The 21,288-nt window shown below is 41.7% G+C and overlaps 2 protein-coding genes across 2 annotated transcripts; one reads left to right on the top strand and one right to left on the bottom strand.

Moving 5' to 3' along the window:
* Positions 1 to 563: 563 nt before the first annotated feature.
* On the bottom strand, positions 564 to 8,937 carry si:ch211-261a10.5 (potassium channel subfamily K member 13). Its single transcript, XM_061782443.1, is given in 2 exon segments — positions 564 to 1,173; positions 8,609 to 8,937. Coding segments are annotated over 2 exon segments (939 nt in total).
* A 1,951-nt stretch (positions 8,938 to 10,888) lies between these two features.
* Positions 10,889 to 12,249, top strand: gemin7 (gem (nuclear organelle) associated protein 7). The gene is made up of 2 exons (XM_061782087.1): positions 10,889 to 11,045; positions 11,227 to 12,249. Exon 2 carries the CDS (start codon positions 11,234 to 11,236, stop codon positions 11,624 to 11,626), a length of 393 nt encoding a protein of 130 aa, XP_061638071.1. The 5' UTR covers positions 10,889 to 11,045; positions 11,227 to 11,233; the 3' UTR covers positions 11,627 to 12,249.
* Positions 12,250 to 21,288: the final 9,039 nt, after the last annotated feature.

Here is a 21,288-nt window from a genome sequence, read left to right as displayed (position 1 = left end):
CCAAATTATCCTTGTTTATTTTTACTTACGCTTTCAAAATGATTTTTTCAAAGAGTTGTACAGGTTATAAAAGAAGTCACTTTAATGGCGGAAAACGGTTTGAAATGATTAAATGATACTCAGTATCTTGGTCTCATTTTTTTAAAATCACAAACACCTGGCATTTGAATAGGTGTGGGTAGATGTTTTATATCCACTGTGTAGTTCTTGGAGGTATTTTGAACTGTAAATCAAGATTGTATTTATTTTCTGAATTTTAACTGCACATTTTATGAACCTTGAGTTTGAAATAAACAATAGATTCGAATAGAATGGAATTACCTTCTTTGATAATTGGCTGGGCACAAGACTGCAAAATATGCACTATTCTAGTTGTTGGAGATGTGCTGTGATAATATGAATCCACTTTTGAGCTAGGCAGGTGAACACGGTGTAGAAAATTAATATCAAGATTTCAAATGATTACAATAGGAAGTGATTCCGTACTACTGTCTAAATGCACTTCCCATTCATTGTTTTTGTTAGTGAGTTCTCCATGGCAAACTGTTTCCACTTTACCCTCATCACAGCAACATACATCGTACTTGCACGAGTACAGTGTATGTAGTCAGATAGATAGCTGAGTTCCAGAAAACTGTGCCCAGTATCCTCATTATGCAGTTGAGTCCTTTTCTGATCATCACAGAGACGGTGTTAAAGAGCGAGTATGTGCAGCACACTCCCAGGAGCATCACGGCACAGTTTGCCACCTTGTACGCTCAGATCTCCTCGTGTTGGTTCCTGTGGACACTCACAAAATCCCCAAAACCCACCTTGCTGAAGGGCACAAAGCAGAAGTAGAGAGACTCCTTGTAAGTCCAGCCCTCCATAGCCGAGTAGAGCGAGGCCGCACCGCAGGCGACGGCCATGACAGCAACGAAGAGCACCAGGGCCACTTGGTATGTAAGCGGCTTCCGCTCGTCTTTGCGGTCACCTCCGCGGCCTCGAGACGCCAGTTGGCCGTGTTGGATTCTCTTGGAGTGGCACCAGAATGAGAGGAAGCTCAACATCTTGATGACGCTCTCCGGGAAAAGGTTGAAGAAGAGTATGGTGGCCGAGCAGCCGAACAATCCATAGAACACGAGCAACACCTTCCCTGCTATTGTGGATGGGGCAGTCCCTCCAAATCCTATCAGAAAATAAGACCATAAAATCATCAACATATGCTCACCATAACATCAACATAGCTCACATAGACAAAAATGTTGGCACGCTGAGGAAAGGAAAACCCACAATGGTCGCTGGAATAAGCGCCGACACTTGAATTTGCCAAAATGCATATGGAAAAAACTCAAACCTTCTGGGAGAACGTTCTTGAGACAGATATGACAAAACTGGAGCTATTTGGCGAGTCACATCAGATCTATGTTCTGGGGCTGCTTTGTTAAATCTGGCACATGGTGTCTTGAATCTGTATAAGGTATAAGGTATAAGGCAATCTAGGAATTCTTTAGCGAAATGTGCTGCCTAGTGTCAGAAAGCTTGGTCTCAGTTGCAGATCATGGGTCCTCCCATAGCATAAAGACCCAAAACACATAGCTGGAAACCCTCAAGAATGACAAAGAACAAAACATCTGACAATTCTGAAGAACCCTCATTAAAATCCTTTTGAACGTAAGAGCTGAAATATGCAGGCTGGAGAAAGCACTCTTAAAACCCGAGACAGCTGGAGCAGTTTATTAATGAGGAGTGGGCCAAAACACCAAAGTCTCATTGAGATTCACAAATCATTTATTTATTGTCAGGTGCAAAACCCTTCAGTAGACAATAGACAGGAGAAGTACTTTGAGAATAATAAGCAATACAATTAAAAAGTTCAAATAAAACCGGGATGGGTGCTGCTAAGAGGTTTTTGTCTATTCTTTCCGTAAGCGAGGTCACATATACACACATGAACACGTAGTTATTATCTGCTTCATGCCACTCGCGCCCCGACCCCAACCACTGACATCTTGCTTCGTCTTACAGCAAAATGATAATACAATATCAGAGAGAGACAGGAACAAGGTCTCCTTTCTTATCCTCATTCATAATTGAAGTTACGACTCAGAGTTCTGATTTATAAACTTGTATGACTGTTAAAATATTGATGAATAATTTTACATGCAATGTGGCGATCAGTCCAGGGTGTACCCTACCTCTCGCCCACAGTCAGCTTGGACAGGCTTCAGCTCACCCACAACCCAAATGAGGACAAGCACTATAAAAAAATGGATGGATGGATGAATTGTCTCCACATAGGTTTTAAAATGGCAATAGTTTGACCCTGGAACATATCATTTCTGTTTCCATGCATTTTGTATTGGAAAAAAAAGCATTTCAAAATCAGTGGTTATGTTGATCTATCTATATCTCAACATGATTTTACTAAATAAAAGAACAGTACTGTACAGTACCTGAAATGGTCAACATTCTGCATATTGAACAACTTTGTGTAAGTGGCTACATGCAACATTTGGTGAAGCAAAGATGGAAAAGTTGTTTTTGAATACCAGTGTGTCAATCACCAGGACTACAGTGAAATATCAAATGTCGCAAATCTCACACAGTTACATCATCAAATGTCAGTAAACATGTTGGTCCCAGGCTGGTCAGAATGCAAAAAAAAACATTGGAAGTTTTGTACAAACAAGTAATTAAAGTGATGGATAAAAAAACCAAGGCACTATCATCACTGTGCAATTTAAAAAAAAATACAGTCTTTTAAACTGGGACAGTCTTCACATATTTTGCAGATTTAAATTTGATTTACTGCATGATTTGGCTCCAGCTCCTCTGGGTGAGTTCATCAGCCAAAGAAACAGCTCTGAGCGTGTCACTCAAGGCTCTGTCAGAGGTGACTGTCTCATTCCTTGTAGATGTATTTTATTTGATTTTTTACATCATGGCCAGGGGACTACAGATGAAACTAGCCTTCTGGCTAATTCTGGCTTTTTTAACCATGTGTATTTCATGTGTTTTATGAATTTGCATTGTCCCCTTTCAAGTACACTGATTAATAATAATAATGGAAGTTGCAGTAAAAAAAAAGGAAATTGATCTGTGATTAATGCTGTCTGCTCCAACTTTTCCACAGTGACAGAGGCAGTGTAAAGATAGTGAAAATAGTCGCAAGGCTAGAAATTGATTTTCTGCGATAATTTTTGATCTAACCCTAGTGAGGATAAGCGGTAGGGGAAAAAAATATCTGAATGACTTGTTTGTCCCTCATGGATCCAGGGGGAATATTGACTGACTGTTGTGGGCGTGACTGAATCAGTGTATTGTAGCTTTAGATTCCCATCAAATCCGGTTCAAACGATCAGTTGAGTTGATTTAATTGAGTTAAATTGTTATAGATTTGCTTCCCTGTGAAAGAGTGATGACTGATCAGCAACAATCGCTGTTTCTTGTCTGGAAGTGTTAAAAGCCTCTTTTTTATTCTTCTATTGTTGTTTCAGGGAAAGATTATGTGTTTGGATGTGTACTGTATTGTCTGCAAGTCAATGTCAATGAAAATTTGCAAAATGAGAACAAATGTACTGTATCATTCCATTAAATGCAACTATCTTACATAATTACACCTTACACTTCAATTTGATTGTAAACCAATGCGTTCCAATAACAATAATTAAATAATCAATCACATAAAGGGTATTAAATATTACACTGCAATTTGATCACACTCCTTAAGTAGTTCAGGGGGGGAGAACACTTTTTATCATGTACTGTATGTTGTAACTCTCTGCATGTCCTGAAAGTAAAACATTTATTAAAATGATCTTGTGAAAACTCATTCCTCTCAGGCCTCATCTAATGCCTCTAATTTCATTTTCATTATTAATTTAAAAAGTCTCTGTGATGGAGAGAATGGATGGAAACTGATAGAGAAAGAAACAAAACTAGGATACACATTGGAACTACTATTCGAGAGGTGGGGTCAAGTCAGACTCCCTGAGGAACTTGGACACACGAGCGCCGAGGCTTCATTTCTGCTCGATGGGTAAAGGCCTTTTCACACTGCACTTGCTCAGTGTGAAAAGACGAGGACGGCAACGGGGTTGCAGCCACCCCATATTTGGAAGTGGTGACGCAACAGCCTAGAAGGAAGTCGTGAGGCTGTCCCCGCTGAGTGGCTCGGAAATATGCATTTGTCATTGTTGGAAAAGAAAGCCCCAACTTTGCCTATTTTGAGGTGGAGGAGGTCACGCAGCAGCTAAAAAAAAATGACAAAAATAAAATAAAAAGGAATGGGAATATCACATGGCACGGTGGAGACTGGTTAGAGCGTCAGCCTCACAATTCTGAGGACCGGGGTTCAATCCCTGGACCTGCCTGTGTGGAGTTTGCATGTTCTCCCCGTGCCTGCGTGGGTTTTCTCCGGGCACTCCGGTTTCCTCCCACATCCCCAAAACATGCATGCTAGGTTAATTGATGACTCTAAATTTCCCATAGGTGGGAATGTTAGTGCGAATGGTTCTTTGTTTGTTTGTATGTGCCCTGCGATTGGCTGGCAACTGGTTCAGGGTGTACCCCGCCTCCTGCCCGATGATAGCTGGGATAGGCTCAAGCACGCCCGCGACCCTAGTGAGGAGAAGCGGCTCAGAAAATGGATGGATGGATGGATGGATGGATGGATGGAATATCACATACTAATTTCACGGCAGCAACTCGGAGTTCAAACTTGTTTCTGAGTTTTGTAGTTCCGGGAAGAGCGCTTCGAGGTGTATTTCGGGCTAAGCAGGGAGTTGGAAATCCTCCCACAGAGATGTCTCGGTATATTATTTTTCTAGTGGCCTAAAGTTTGGGATAGTGAGACACTGCAATTATTATTCCTTCCTCCATCTCCCCCTTTGCCTTTTACTGTACAAGTTCGCCAAAATAGCACTCAGAAAGCACTCCGCCAGCCCCGCTCCCATTGTAGGAGCTTTTTGTTGTCACTGCATCAACGCTCCCGAAGAGAACATTTTTCGATCCAATGACGTGACGCTGACCGTCAGACGCCCTCTGCTTTGACGCGATGCTCGGCACACACACACAATGGATGAGAAAGTCGAAGGCGTCAGATGCTTTGTTACGTGCAGTGTGAAAAGGCCTCAAGTCTATCACATACTTTTATTCATAATTGATTGTGCATTCCCCCAGAATATAACTTGGAACCGATAGCATTAGTGTTACAAAGCCGCGTTCATGTGTAGCACTCGGCGACTGCACTAGTTCAACAAAATAGCATTGCTCACTCACATTACAATACTAAGTTAGTATTATCACAAGCCGATAGCCATAGCCTTTATGTCAAAATGACTTTGTAATTGACGCTATTTGCAGCATGGAGCAGCGCAGCAGCACTATGTCGTCACTAAATGCAACAGTGTGGGCGCATGCTGGGTGAGGTACTAAGTTATGTCACACAATCGTGTTGTGCAGAACACAACCACAAACACATGATTAATGTTGTTTTCCACACTTGATTGTGTCAAATGCTATTTCAATGAGAACACATTGATGTCAATGCAAAATTGTTTGCGGGTACCTTTTTCTGGCCAGTAGACAATTAAAATAGTGCAGAAGTGAGCTGTGGCTAGATGTTTTATAAAAGCAAGCCAGCAAACTCGTTAGCTGACCAAAAATACTTTTTCAATACATTTTTTGACCTCAACGTTCTTTACCTAATCTCGTTGTTGTGGCTTCATCACGCTGCGTTATTTGAATAATTGTTGTTGACCAGTATGACCCACACTACTTGCTACTTTGTCTCCATTAATTTCTCAATTCCACTGCCGAGCTGGAATCGTTACGTGTATCTCACAAATTCAGAGTACCAAAAGGTACAGTGCAACCCATGCTGCCTCGGCAACTGTCAATTTCCCTCTGCTCTTGTCCGTTACAAATAGGCCAATAAAAATAAAATGGAATTACTGGTTTTCTGTCACCAGTGGCCTGCCGCAGATTACAACAGCTAAGGCCTGATGACCTACTCAGGTGCTGCAAACACAACTAAGCAGAGGGTAAGGGGAGTTTTATTTCAGTCTTATGGCTGTCTCAAGAAATAATAATGTACAAATAGGTATAATGTAATTATAAACATCCATGCTTCATGACATTACTGAGTAAATACATGTTTGACATCTGGTCTATTTGTAATAATTTAGATTTCTTGTACACGTTTTTAAAAATCTGTAAAAAAAAAAAATTTAAATTAGTATTTAGGGTTGTGTGTGAAATGCATTTAATAGTTATCTACTGTAAATGTTAGCTTCTTTCCAAAGGACACTGCCTGATCAAGATTGGATTGACACGAGCCAGTCCTGGAGTACCGGAAAAAAACTCTTAGAATGACGTAATTGAACCATGAATATATCTTGTAAATAAAATGTGTTTAAATACCTTTAATTAGTTTTGAACAAGCGTTATATAGGGCACTACAAGGAGATAGGAAATGTAACACTTTGATTTCTGAGTGGCAATTGTGAAAAAGGAACCATTCATTTTCAGTTCTTTATTTATAACAATTGAACAATTTCAAAATGGTAGAGGTAAATGTGCAGACACTCCTGTAAGTAAAATTTTAAAAATAAGGTGCAAATTGATCTACAAATATTTATAATTTAATATAACATGCACATTTCTACTGGAGCAATGCTTTGAAAATAGGAAATGCGGTTCCTCATTGTCTGCTTTGTCTGAAACCTATATAATGTCCCTGGGGATTTTCCACATTACATATTGGCAATAGGCAGCCTTGGCGGAATTGTCTTTTGTTCTGTACAGGGTCACGAAGGTCATCAGCTGGCCTGATGTCATTCCACAATCGTCTGACTCTGTTTAAAAAACTCCCCCTGGTCAAGATGGTGTCCATGAGGTTTGTCATGTGTCTGCAGTTATGGCAGACACCAATCCGTTGATCAGGGGCTGAAGAATCGAAGGAGCTTCCCCAGATGTCTCGTGGAGGATGTCGCAGAAATTTCTTCATCACAATATGTAATTACTCCAAACTCAGTCTGTCGACTCTCTCCTGTAAAGGAAGACATTATGGTGATTAGATTTTGTGTTTGTGAAATTGGCTTTCCATTGATACAAATACTGCATCTATTCTTTCTGATGTACACATATAAAAGCCGTTTAAGCAAGTATTCAGAAAATTCCCTCAAACCCATCCCATCCACAAAAATTAATACATCATTTTTTTGCATTTACATGTACGGGTGTTAAACTAATTTTTGTCCCGGGCCACATTGTAGTTACAATTCCCCTCAGATGGCCGATATGACTGGAAATGAATGTTTTTTACTTACCGGGGAACAAGACATGCCGAAAATGGCAAAGTTGCTTCTACGAGGAGACCACGGTAAAGCCAGCTGGTGACTTGCGCGTGCACACCAGCGGGGTTTCGATTTGAAATACAACAATTAAGATGTGATTGAAATGTACACTTTCAAACAAAAGGATGTGAAGCATATCATATACAGTATTGTCAAAAATGGTGGCAGCAGTCTTTGTGCATGTACATGTTTTGGGATGATGTGACTGCTGACACGTTACACGATTACAGCCTAGCAACTGAAAGGATAGATGTTAGATAAATTGTAGAAGTTATCATTTATTTGCTTAGCTTGCATTAGTATAATGGACAATTTTAGATGTCTCGCCTTCAAAAAGAAGACTCAGCATCATCCGATGGAAGGGCGCCTGGACCAAGGACGTGATCGGATGTGGTCGGGTCGGGACAAGTGTTGGTCCAATATTTTGTGTTGTGTCTTATTGCTTAGAATACTATGTCTGGGAAAAACCCTCTTATTATCAAATATTATGTGTCGTGTCTTATTGTTTAGAATACGATGTCTGGGAAAAACCCTCTTATTATAAAATATTTTGTGTTGTGTCTTATTGCTTAGAACATTATGATTTGTAAATCCCTCCTATTTCAAATAAATGCAGGAGCGAGGGGGGGGATTGTTTAGAGCGTGTTGAGAGGCTGTGATCTGAACAATCTCCCATACGCCCTCCTCATGAGAAAAAGAAACCAGCGTCTTCATTCCTTTTGTGTCTATTTTTTATAATGTTGGGTAAGATAAATCCAACAATAGATAAATAATGACTGTAAAAATTCTGTGAAAGCAACTTTTTGAAGGCCAGTATTCTCCAATTGCCAAGTCGGTCACCTGATCTCAACCCAATAGAGCATACTTTTCACTTATTGAAGACAAAAGTGAAGGCAGCAAGACCTACAAACAAGCAGCAAGTGAAGGTGGCTGCAGTGAAGTCATTAACTCGTCCAGCAATTGGTTATATTTACAATTACAGTATATATATTGTTTAATTGTCTGTGATTTCAACCATTGTCATTGTAGAGATTGTACAGTGTCTTTGAGTTCCTTGAAAGGCATTTCAAATAAAAAATTTTTTATCCTTCTTAAAATGGCTGCAATTCCTATTTGGCGAATGTCTTTTTGTGTGTGAAATAAAGCTAAAGGTCTGTACTTTAATTATTTAAAATCCATAATGGGGGTATAAAAAAAGGTGGATGTCATTGTCCAAATACTTTTGGACAGCACTGATGCTGTACTGATACTGATGTAACTTATCAATGGTGGACACCACAGTTCCCACAAAGTAGAAAGCTCCCGGAATGTCCCACAGGGTTCTGCCTTGTTCTGCTCGGATGCCCGCCATCCTGGCCTTCTCGTAGTGGCGCAAAAGAGATTTTAGATCTCGGTAGCTAGTGTTATGCGCCTGACTGAAGTCCCTTAACCTCTTTTGCCAATGCAGGTGGGCCAAAATTTCCGCTGATCTCTCTAAGGAAGAAAATAAGATGGCGCCAGGCAGCATGTAAAGGGCAATGAGCACCAAGAGGAGGGCGAAGCGAGAGGTATCCACACTGGCTGACAGGGATGGACACCTATCTTTCTTCACTGCCATTGGGAAATAAGTTGAAGACTGGTTTACTCTGTGTGCTGGAAAACAAACAACATTAAAGATATATGCATGTACGTAACAAACAAATGTCTGTTTTAGTTTAATCATTTAATGAATTACAGATACTTGCAAATCAGCAACCCCCCTATCCAATGGTGTTCTGGTTACATCAGAGTGCAGATGACTTTAAAGGGGACTTGTAATGATATATGTAGGCTACTGCTTATCACCAGCTCAATAATCAGCCGTTACTCTACTTTTATGAGCGACAAACATGTTACAGTAGGTCCATAAACATATACTGTAGACTGCTGCTTTCCCATCCATGGATACACACACAATGTTATGACTACTTGCACGACTTAATGTAGCAATAAAAGAGAGTCAGACTGACAATGTTAATTCATTTTTATAAGGCATCATGAGGTTCACGTGCAATAAAATACAAGAAAGACAGCTAATGTTCAGTTTAGATATCCAGCCATACATTTTCTATACCACTTATTCTTATTAGCATTGCTGGGATATTCACACTCACTTTCACACCAAAATCAAACGAACAAATCCATTTAGCAAGAAACATGAAGCAGACACATTATATTTGCTTCAGTAGGCCATGTAAAATGATGTGGTGGGTTGGATCTGGCCTTGAACTTGATACCTATGGTCCAAATATAGTTGTAAGTAAGTTGTATAAGTTTACGCACCCTGACAGAATTTTCAAGATGTGTACGATTTTTTTAAAGAAAACGAGTGATTGGTCAAAAAATAACCCCTATGGGATTCAAGCAATGATTCTCTGTGTGGTATGCAAGTACGTGGGCTCTTTCTAGTGGTACGTGAAAGAAACGCTGAATTAAATTTTCAAAACGTGCATAAATTTAGCGTGTCATAAACTTTTTTTTTTTTTAATCCAGTACAATACATTTATTTAGTACAGTTCAGTTGTATTAACTTACAAGTACAATGCCGCTTCATTTAGTCTTTTTATAACTTTTCAAATATTTATTTAGGTACACTTTTTCTTAATTTCTACGTGCAAAACATTTTAACTGAAACGTTACGTATAGGTTTTCATTTTCCTATATTTAAGAGCAGGCTCCAGCACGCCTGCGACCCTAGTGAGGAGAAGCGGCTCAGAAAATGGATGGATGGATGGATGGATGGATATATTTAAGATTAGTATTAATGTTCAAACTGCATAATGTTGCAATGGCTTACAATAGTATTAAATATATTTTTTAGGAATAAAACCCCTGGCTTGTTTTTGATGAACACTACCTACTATGCTACTGTATTTTAATGTTCTAGTATTGTTTTATGTGGTCCAGTATTTGGTTTTAAAAGTTTGAGAATCACTGCTATAAGGTAGTTCAGAACAGCATAATCATTGAAAATATATATAACAATAAAGAAAGTAACGAGATGTTCCCCTGTAAGTCATCACTTCACCACCTCTTCCATTCTTGCCAAACCTATGAGCACAACTGTGCTTTCTAGACTTGTCACAGAGCTGCAGTTTTATTTTGATTCAGTGGACGGCAGTAGTTTACTTCTCTGTCAGCGAGCCGGAAATAAAGCACAACAGAAGAAGACAAAGCACCGTTGAGTTTGCCTCATACGGATGAACAATAGGTAGATGAGACACACCCGCTTTTGAGCTATAGTGGGGGCAAAAAGTCAGCGCATTCCCCGTGTGTGTGTGTGTGGACGGCGAGAACAATTAAATAACAAGGATGCCTGTACATTAAACTTTATTCGTTTGCACACAACGCTGTACAATTAAGTTACTACAAGGGAACTGGGAATATTCTTTCACAGATCAAACTATTTTTATCCCCCCCCCCCCCCCCCCCCCCCAATGTCCTGAATTAATAGCACACGCTTTGGTGTTGACAAAAAAGTAAACCTCGGTTGATAATGAGCAAAGTTGTGACTTAATTTCAATGTCCACACATTGCCTTTGATGGGAACGTTGACCCCACCAACATGGCCGCCACGCAGGCATATTGCATAACGTGGCTGCTAGACTCCGAACTTATCTAGTCTTCGCTTCATATCTGTGGTTTGCACTGTTTTGTTAGCAGCTTGCTAACACCAGAGTCGAGTCGGTAAGTGTAAAATATATCTGTTCGGATACTTTTCTACAATATGTGTATGTTATATGTAAAATGTGTGCTCAGAACAGCAACTACATTGGTTATATCACCAATATCGCCCAAAACGAGCTTTTTATTTGGAGAAAAGTACGACGACCCTTCACCCGTCCTTGTTTTCTGTATATTAATAAAGTTGAAGAATGGCAACACCGGTTCCCGTGCTTCGCCTGCCGAGGGGACCTGACCCCCACAGCCGTGGCTTCGACCCCAAATCCCCTCGTTTCATCGCTCTGTGCAGCCCGTCCATCATTTCTTCCTCGTCGCCACGCGCATGCCCAGACCCGGAGGAACTGAAGCGGGAGCAGCACGTGCGTGCGCAGTTGCGGGAGCGCTTCCTCAGGTGTCTGCTTGCCACGCGGGACAAGAAGGTGCGCTTCCGCATGCACGCCGACGTGAGCGTGGACGCCACGTTCGGAGGCTGCGACATCGACGTGCTCAACCTGCAGGTGTCCGACCTGCACACTCCCATCGGCGTGCAGAAGGAGGCCCTCATCAGATGCCAGGACGTCATTTCATACACGTTTGATTTGTGAAGACCCCCCACGTCAAGATGGAAATTGTTTACATCACGATGAACTTCTTTTTTGTGAGAAGTTTGGGCTATTTAGACACTTTCTGACACAAGCTTTCTGACACAAGATGGCAGCATATGCTCATGTATTGGTATGATGTTTCTATCTTGGTTAGTGTTCATGAAGAATAATCCCCCATGCCACAGTGTCGCACAGGTATGCAATCCAACTTGAAGTCTGTACAGGGCAGAAAGCATCGTTACCTCTTTGTTAAAGTCGAATTTTGGATGCGGTTCTGTATTGCACTTGTACCTAATTCATGGTCTACCCACCTCCCCCCCAGTGTTTCCCAACCATTTTTGAGCCAAGGCACATAGTTTACAAATGTCATAGCACACTGCCAAACAAAAATGTCACAAAAATTGGATACAAAGGTTATTTATGTACCTTCTGCCAAGAACGTTTACTTGTTCTGCCAATCACTATACATTGCTGCCATGGATGAACAAAGATACTGTACATTTGTATAAATAAATAATTTTCAGCCCATTTAAGTGAAACTAAATAATTTTTGCTATGCCACAGTAGTCGGCAGTCACTGTGTTACACCATGCATTAAATAAATAGTGATGACACAATGTGAATGTTATCCAACATTCATTCATATTAGAACATTATTTTAACCCTGTGGTGCATAGCGGTCACTGAGGCTTAAACCGGTTTAAACCGAGGAGGTGAAAATAACGTCAGTTTACCACATTTTAATCATGTGCAACTGATGTACATGTTCAGTATACTTAATATGCATCAAGTCAAGATTTAAATCTGTTCATTTTCTTTGGGTGAGGTGGAGCCTATCTAAGCTGACTGTGGGGACTGGTCTCCTACCAATCGGAAGCCACACATAGACAAACAACCACACGCTCACATTCATACCTATTGACTACATTCACCTATTTTGAAACTTTATAAACCTTACATGAATGTTTTTGGAATGGGGGAAGCTGGAGTACCCGGAGAAACCCCACAAAAGCACAGGGAGAGCATGTAAATGCCAGACAGGAAGGCTAGAGCTGAGAGTCAAACCCGAACCACATAACTGTGAGGCAGACGTGGTCTTGATGGGCTTTGTTTTGCTCCTCAAATGTTATGCGCAATTAATGAGATTTGTAGGCTGTGTAGGTGTGGGAGGGAGAGTCTGTCTCCCGTAGAGAGACACGTTTGTCCTTTCTGAAGACAATATAATGTTCCAGCTCCATCTCAAAAGTGCTAACAGCGTACCACTAATTTGATTTCTCCCACAACTGTAAGCTATTAATTGCGCCCCTCGTTCTTCTTCTGTGTTTTTCAACGGTTGGCATGTGTAGGCACCACGCTATCGGCCTCTCCTGGCCAGCATGAGCACTGTTCTTGTCAGTGACAACTTCTGCCAAAACAAATTTACAGGCCATTCTTCGATTTGTGTCCCCTGCTAGTTTCTATTTTCGTGTTAGAAATGAAAACTGAAAATCAAGCCATTATTCAACTTTTTCTTACTTGTTCCATCCATCCATCCATTTTCTGTACCGCTTATCCTCACTAGGGTCGTGGGTGTGCTGGAGCCTATCCCAGCTATCTTTGGGCGAGAGGCGGGGTACACCCTGAACTGGTCGCCAGCCAATCACAGGGCACATAGAAACAAACAACCATTCGCAGTCACATTCACACCTACGGGCAATTTAGAGTCTTCAATCAAGCTACCACGCATGTCTTTGGGATGTGGGAGGAAACTGGAGTACCCGGTGAAAACCCACGCAGGCACAGGGAGAACATGCAAACTCCACACAGGACAGAACCCCAGTCCTCAGAACTGTGAGGCAAATGTGCTAACCAGTCGCCCACTGTTGTCTGGAACTTACTTGTTCCAGACAACAAAACAGAAATGCAAGTTGTATTTTAATTTTGTTTTTTCTATTTTAAAAAGCAAATCAAATAACCAGTTGTTTTTCTATTTTCAATATCTGTCTCCAAACGTTATGTCCAATTACCGAAAGAGACACGGACCAAGACCCATTCCAGAGTTCTCAAACTTATCTACGTCACAAGCGAAGATCTTCGTCTTCCCTTTCCGCCCCGAAGCCAACACTGTCAGCCTCACAGTTCTGAGGTGCGGGGTTCAATCTCCGTTCCCGCCTGTGTGGAGTTTGCATGTTCTCCCTGTGCCTGCGTGGGTTTTCTCCGGGCACTCCGGTTTCCTCCCACATCCCAAAAACATGCATTAATTGGAGACTCTAAATTGCCCATAGGCATGACTGTGAGTGCGAATGGTTGTTTGTTTCTAGATTAGGCTGTGCATCTCAGCTTGTCGATTATAAGGGAGAGAAAAGCCGACACGGAACACGGACAACTTTAGGCACCACACACTCGAACAGAGGATGTGCATGTATAGTGTAAACAGTATGTGTGTTGCGGTAAGCAGTAGAAAGTGTGAATCACAATTGGGAGTAAAGATGTAGTTCATGTAGTGGGTCACAACCGACATGTAACAAAGCCACTGACGTTAAACTTGAGCCATGTGGTGAGTCAGTGTCGCTCATGGCACGTTTCATAGTCGTACGTCTGCAAATAAATTATTATTTTACCATCAAAAGCCCTTTCACAGTCTTGGTTTTGTTGTTTCATAGTTTGAGGTGTAACATAAGCAAATATTAGCGTCAGTCATTTTTCTCCTTTCCTTTTACAAAAAGCTTTTTGGTCATAAAGCGGTGTTTGTGGTGAAACCAACCCATGTTCTACTGCTGAGGGGGAAAAATCTAGAAACAAACCTTTTCTGCTGAATGAAGAGTCCACTCTTTTGGTAGGATCAGCTCTTATATAGACAAAGAATACTGTCCGTCGGTCTTGAAAGATCAACAAAATCTAAAATGTTTGGAATTATGGGGAACTGGTTTGAAAATGACTGGCTGTGAATGAGTTTATTATTATTATTATTATTATTGATTATTTTGGTGGCGGCATGGTGGGCGACTAGTCAGAGCGTCAGCCTCACAGTTCTGAGGACCTGGGTTCAATCCCCGGCCCCACCTGAGTGGAGTTTGCATGTTCTCCCCGTGCCTGCGTTGGTTTTCTCCAGGCACTCCGGTTTCCTCCCACATCCCAAAAACATGCATTGATTGGAGACTCTAAATTGCCCGTAGGTGTGACTGTGAGTGCGAATGGTTGTTTGTTTGTATGTGCCCTGTGATTGGCTAGCAACCAGTTCAGGGTGTACTCCGCCTCCTGCCCGATGATAGCTGGGAAAGGCTCCAGCACGCCCACGACCGTAGTGAGGAGAAGCGGCTCAGCAAATGGATGGATGGATGGATTATTTCGGTGCCAGAATGTCTGTGATATGTTCACAAATTCTACTGGCTTGAAATTTACCAAAGGCCTTGCCAAAAGGATTTTAATAAAAACAACAATAACAATAGATCTAATTTAACAATTAGAGATATTACAGTATGTTTTTTCTTTTTTCTTTTTTTTAGCTAGCAAAAGCCACACCGGGTGAGCCTTAAATACAATAAGAAGTTGCATATTACTTTTTTCCTGTAATGCAAAGAAGTCAAGCAGTGAGCACATGGGATGGCAGCACACATCCTTGATCGTAAATAGCATTCCGAGCTTCAGGATTCCTCATTGTTGTGCCAGTCTGATGAGCCGGGGACATCAATACTATTTAATCTCCCTAAAAGGTGTATTTTGCGAGTTCCCAATAAATCATTTTATTTGAGTGCCATTAGGCGGCCGTGCTCCGCCTGCGTCTTTTTTCTTCTTCTTTTTTTGTACCTGAATTATCCAACCACTCAATGTAGACAGCCATCAATGAGGGAGTGACTCATCCCTCCCCTTCGCCCTCCCTAATCCGAAATATGACTTAAATGACGTCATCGGGGCCCTGTGTGATTCAATCAGGAAGCGCTCAAGGACGAGCAAGGTTAATTTTATTTACGCACTTGCTTGTTGTGTGGGCAGCAGCCTCAGACACTGTCACTTCTCACCTCTGTGTCCACCATGTGATGGCTGTACATTACATTTGCATACTAAGTGGTGTTGTGCACAAGTATTGAGGTGGTTACACATTATGAAAACTTGATCTTATTTTATGCTGCTTTGTCTATTCATTTTATTTAGATCAGGGGTGTCCAAAGTTTTTCTTCCAATGGCCGGATACAAAAAAATGGAAGGATGCAAGTAATGATTCCAAGACACATCTTTCTGAAGGATGTGTGCTTAGTGGAAAACAGGGAAGTGAGCGATGACAATGAATTCATTCTTCTTCTCCTGTGTTGCCTCGTGTAGAAAATAAGTAGTACATGCAGGCAAATAGGCTGTGTCAATTGTTAATTTCCAAATATGCCGTGGTTAGTAACACGCTACATTTACTCCGTTACATTTACTCAAGTAACATTTTCGATAAACCGTACTTGTCGGAGTACTTTAAATGCACTGTACTTTTGACTTTTACTTGAGTATTTATGTGAAGAAGGATCGATACTTTTACTCCGTTACAATGATCCGTTACATGCCGTTCGTTACTTTTATTTATCCATTCTTGCGTGCTTTTATACTATCTTCAACTTCCCCATAGGTCGCCCGTTGCGCCAATCACACGGGATCACTTATGTCATTTGACTCCAATTCACCAATCAGACGACACAAGGCAGTCACATGACCGCGCACGTAGCCTTCATGAGCCAATCAAAATGACTAATTTAAAAAATAAATAAAACAGCCGTGCGAGTGTGTTTACAGACAAAAAATAACAGCTCTTAAATTGTGACCGCCCAAACTTTGATATTTCAGCCCACTTCTAACTTGAGAAAACATCCATCCATCCATTTTCCGAACTGCTTCTCCTCACTAGGGTCGCGGGCGTGCTGGAGCCTATCCCAGATATCATCGGGCAGGAGGCGGGGTACACCCCGAACTGGTTGCCAGCCAATCGCAGGGCACATACAAACAAACAACCATTCACACTCACATTCACACAACTACGGGCAACTACTACGAGTCTCCAATTCATGCATGTTTTTGGCATGTGGGAGGAAACCAGAGTGCCCAGAGAAAACCCACGCAGGCACGGGGAGAACATGCAAACTCCACACAGGCGGGGCCGGGGATTGAACCCGGGTCCCCAGAACTGTGAGGCTGACGCTTTAACCGGTCGTCCACCATGCCGCCTTGAGAAAACATTTTGAGAAAATTTGCAGATGTTTTCTCTATTGTTTTGGCAGTGGATGTGGCAAAATTAGCACACGCACACACAATCACTAAGTCTGGTCAGCAAACAGCTTCTTCATGAAGTACTTGAAGTGAATAAAGCAAATAGTGTTTCTGTAGGGCCCAATGCATGTGTTGTTGGTTTTTGGGCAGTTACAGACGGGAGACTCCTGTATATGATTTTTATTTATTTATTTGATGTTCATGCTCTGATTAATGTCAGGATGGCCGAGCTGTGTAAGGCGCTGCGTTCAGGTCGTAGTCTTCTCTGTAGGTGTGGATTAGAATCCCACTTCTGACAATGTTATTTTATGACAGGAAAATCTCCGGAGTTGGTTGACATGATGATTAGGAGGTAGGTTGATATATTGTGTGTCCAGGAGACCAGGTGGAAAGGCAGTAAGACTAGAAATTTAGGGGCAGGGTTTAAATTATTTTACCATGGTGTAGATGGGAAAAGAAATGGAGTCAGGGTTATTCTCAAAGAAGAGTTGGCTAAGAATGTCTTGGAGGTGAAAACAGTATCAGATCGAGTGATGAGGCATATTATTTGAAAGTAACAGTACTCTTACTTGTACAATATTTGGCTACTCTACCCACCTCTGGCCGTGGGCCCCTAAAAATGGACAGCGAACCACAAATGGCATCAGGGCCGTAGTTTACACACCCCTGGTTTTGTATGCATCATACTTTGTAAGCGTGCATGCTGTTTCATCTACAGTATTGCACGAGGTCTAGATGGGCTAATATTAAAATTGATATTTATCAGTGCCTTCTTGTTGGCTAACAGTAACATTAATCTGATTGTAAATGTATGAATAATGATGAACATGCCAATTTTTTTCCCATAATTACCTACTTCAGAATCAGAATCAGCTTCATTGGCAAAGAATGTTTGTCTCTGGTAGTTGGAGCTACTCTAGTATAACAACAGACAGCCACTATGACGAAATACACATTTAGGACATAAAAAACATGAGTATGGAGAGTCATTGAGCAATGAAAGTATACCATTGCTGATATAATGGAAGTTGTGCAAATGTTGCAGTCCTCAAGCTATTTAGAGCAGTTTAATGTGACGAGTAGTGCAATGATCTGGTACAGTGACGATTATGCAAATGGGGCAGAGAGAGCTCAATCATGTAAAGGGTGAGTAGTAATCAACAACAGTATGCAAATAGTGCAGCGTGATAAAACAGTGAGTCTACGAGTAATGTAGAAGTGTCCCGACATATATGTGCAAAATTGGTAGCAAGTTACAGTGAAATTGTAAGTCAACTGTTTATGAAGTTAATGGCAAGACGGAAGAAGGTGTTGGAATGCCTGCTGGCTTTAGTCTGCATTGTTTAATAGTGCCTACCTGAGGGAAGGTGTTAGAATTGGTGGTGACCAGGTTGTGGAGGGTCCAAGAGGATTTTGCATGCTTTTGTTTTAGTCCTGGCAGCATGCAAGAGTGGGTAGGTGGTTACCGATAATTTTTTGGGCAGTCTTGACTGTCCGTTGCAGTCTGATTTTGTCCTTCTATGTGGCAGCACCAAACCAGACTGTGACGGAAGAACACAGGACTGATTCAATGACTGCTGTGTAGAACTGCCTTAAAAGCTTCCTCTGTAGCCGCTCGTGTTGGCTGCACCAAAGCTCCAGCCGCTGCACTTCATGTCAATGCGCAGACTCGTCACAGTCTTTGATGATGCCAATGACTGTGGTTTCATCTGCAAACTTCAGGGGTTTGACAGCTGGGTGCGTTCAAGTGCAATCGTTTGTGTAGAGAGAGAAGCGCAGCGGAGAAAAGATACAACCTTACGGGCCCCGGTGCTGATGGTGCGTGTGGAGGAAGTGATGTCCCCAGCCTCACCTGCTGTGTCCTCCCCGTTAGGAAGCTGTAAATACACTGGCAGATGGCAGGCGAGACGTTGACCTGGAGAAGCTTGGAGGAGAGGAGGTCTGGGATGATGGTGTTGAGCATAGAGCTGAAGTCCACAAACAGGATCCTCGCGTAGGTTCCTGTGCCGTCGAGGTGTTCTAGGATGAAGTGCTGTCCTATGTTGACTGGATCATCCATAGACCTGTTTGCATGATTGGCAAACTGGGACTTCACACAGTTGTAAAGATCTATTGAAGAGCTGTGTGAAAACCGGGGCGACCTGGTTCACGCAGAATTTCAAGCAGAAGGAGGACATACTTTCCGGGCCTGCCACTTTGTTGATCTTTTATTTTTTAAAGACACTTTTTACGTCTAGTCGTCAGCCAGTCCTTTATTGTTCTCTGCTTGGGGGGATGATCGTCTGTAGCTGGTCAGAGATTGTAATCCTCGGCAAACTGACGCGGAGTCCTCTGCAGCAAACCGACTTCCCATCTTTTCTGCATAATTTCTCTTTGCGATGTTGATATCTTTTGTCAGCTGGTTTCTGGTCTGATTGATACTTGGGAATGCTTCTGTAGAGCATAACATTAGCCTAATAGCATAATTGTCCAAGTCAGTTTAATTTACTGACAAAATATTAATTAAAAATAACAATGTGCTTGCTTTTTTTACCTTTATGTCCGTGTTAATCTCAGGTATCCAGGTCAGGTTAATCCGAAATGTTTTCATCGTGGCAGCTGGACTCTTCTTGTTTGTTGAATTTGTTGTGTTTTTTCTTGTTTTCTGAAGGTGTTCCAAATGATGCTATTAGGCTAACGATATCTACAACGATATACTATATACGAAGACACCACCCAAATGCCCCGCGCCTTCGTAGCCGCCATGTTAGCTGAGGACTAGCTAGCATTGGCCACCGGCTGTTTGCCAGCTGGCTTGACAGCTAACAGAAGCGTGATGGAAGATTCCAATAGAGGAGAGAATTCTTGCGGGGTTTGGCGCTGGAGAAAGCAGGGTGGTAAACTGCTCAAGATGATGCAGAGAAAGGTCCGGCCCACCATTGGCAGTGTTGGAATTTAACAGCTTATTAGCGGCTAACAGCTAGCTGCTCAATGTAAGGTACAGGAAGTCCCCCACTAAAAATAAAGAGTCATTTGCAATATATACATTGAGAAAATGGGAATGTCTATGTATCACTGAGTCAACAATGTAATACAAAGGCTGATAAGAGACTACTAATAGGTATTTTTACACATTGCAAAGCAGCGACAGATGTGTCAGGGTCCTCGTATCGTAAATGAATATTTGCTTCATAGGGCCCATGCAAGGCCCTATGTGAAATATCGTATTTAGTATTCATTTTTGTTTTATATGGTGTGTAAGAGATATGTAATGTACTGAATGGATCCTCCAGTTAAATGATGCCAGGATTTTGAATGGATTCAGAGGCACATTTCACATACTGATGTGGTGATCAATTACAGGAATGAGCTGAATTATTATGGCAGCTCCTGTTTGTAACCATGCATGGAGACGTTGTCTCCATGTTATCTCCTCACACTTTCCTGCTAGTCCCCGCTTTCAGTAAGAAAACATCTCTGACTCTGTGTGTGTGTGTGTGTTTGTGTGTGTGTTGGCATACAGTTCAGATCAGCAGTGCCGGTACAAGGAATCTGACCCGTACACGCAGCCGGTCAATAGGAAGCACATTCTGAACTCTTTCCTGTTTGTGGCCCTCTCTCTCACCCTTCCTGGCCAGTGTCTGATAACTTTTAGAAGCACTTCATCATCCTTTGCCCAAACCTGGACTGAAATAACTGGGCTGTGACCTCATGCTTAGTTTATTTTTAGTATGTTTCTTTTTGAACATTTCACTAACGATAAGACCACTCACTGTTTATACGATAGAACCCATTGGAATGGATCGAACAATATACAGTAAATGGAAAATAAGCTATTTTTTTTTGTCTATTAAAGCTTCTCCACAAACTACGGAGATGAATACATTAATGAGTTGTCTTAGGGTTAGGGTTTTGTTCTCTTTCCAAAACTCAAAGTTAAACATGAATGAGTGTGAATGGTTGCCCTTCACTCTATGTGTCGTCTACTATAGAAAATCAATTTATTGAAATCTATATGTGATCGACTGGCGACCAGTCCATGATGTAGTCACCCTTTCGCCCAAAGTCAGCTGAGATAGGTCCTTGCTCCTCGTGACCATGAACAGGATAAGAGTTATGAAAAATGCATAGATGAATTAGTTCTATTTGATCAATGCCATCTTTAAAAGTTCCTTTAAGTCTGAATAGTACAATAAGTTGCGACGTTGCTTATCTAAAATGGTAACATGCTTGCCCATTGGATGGTTTTTGAGGCAGCCAGCCTTGAGTGGCAACAATAGGAATGTCTGAGTCACTGTTAGTCCTTAGACTTGTTTGAGCGGCTATCAGCGGGAAATGTTGGAGGAACTCCAGTGATTGTGAGGGCCAGGAGCTGTGTGGCAGCCTCACTTCCTGACTCCAGCAGCCTGGGGTGATAAAGGAGGATAGCCACACTGGAACACTAGCTTTATGTTTATGTA

This window comes from Phyllopteryx taeniolatus, chromosome 8 (genome assembly GCF_024500385.1).
Source record: "Phyllopteryx taeniolatus isolate TA_2022b chromosome 8, UOR_Ptae_1.2, whole genome shotgun sequence".
Classification (NCBI taxonomy): Eukaryota; Metazoa; Chordata; class Actinopteri; order Syngnathiformes; family Syngnathidae; genus Phyllopteryx; species Phyllopteryx taeniolatus.
Note: the sequence above shows the minus strand (reverse complement) of the source record. Positions and strands in the feature narration are given on the sequence as shown.

Excerpts from the sequence above, each read along its gene's own strand:
- gemin7 (XM_061782087.1), top strand. The coding sequence starts at position 11,234 with ATGGCAACACCGGTTCCCGTGCTTCGCCTGCCGAGGGGACCTGACCCC.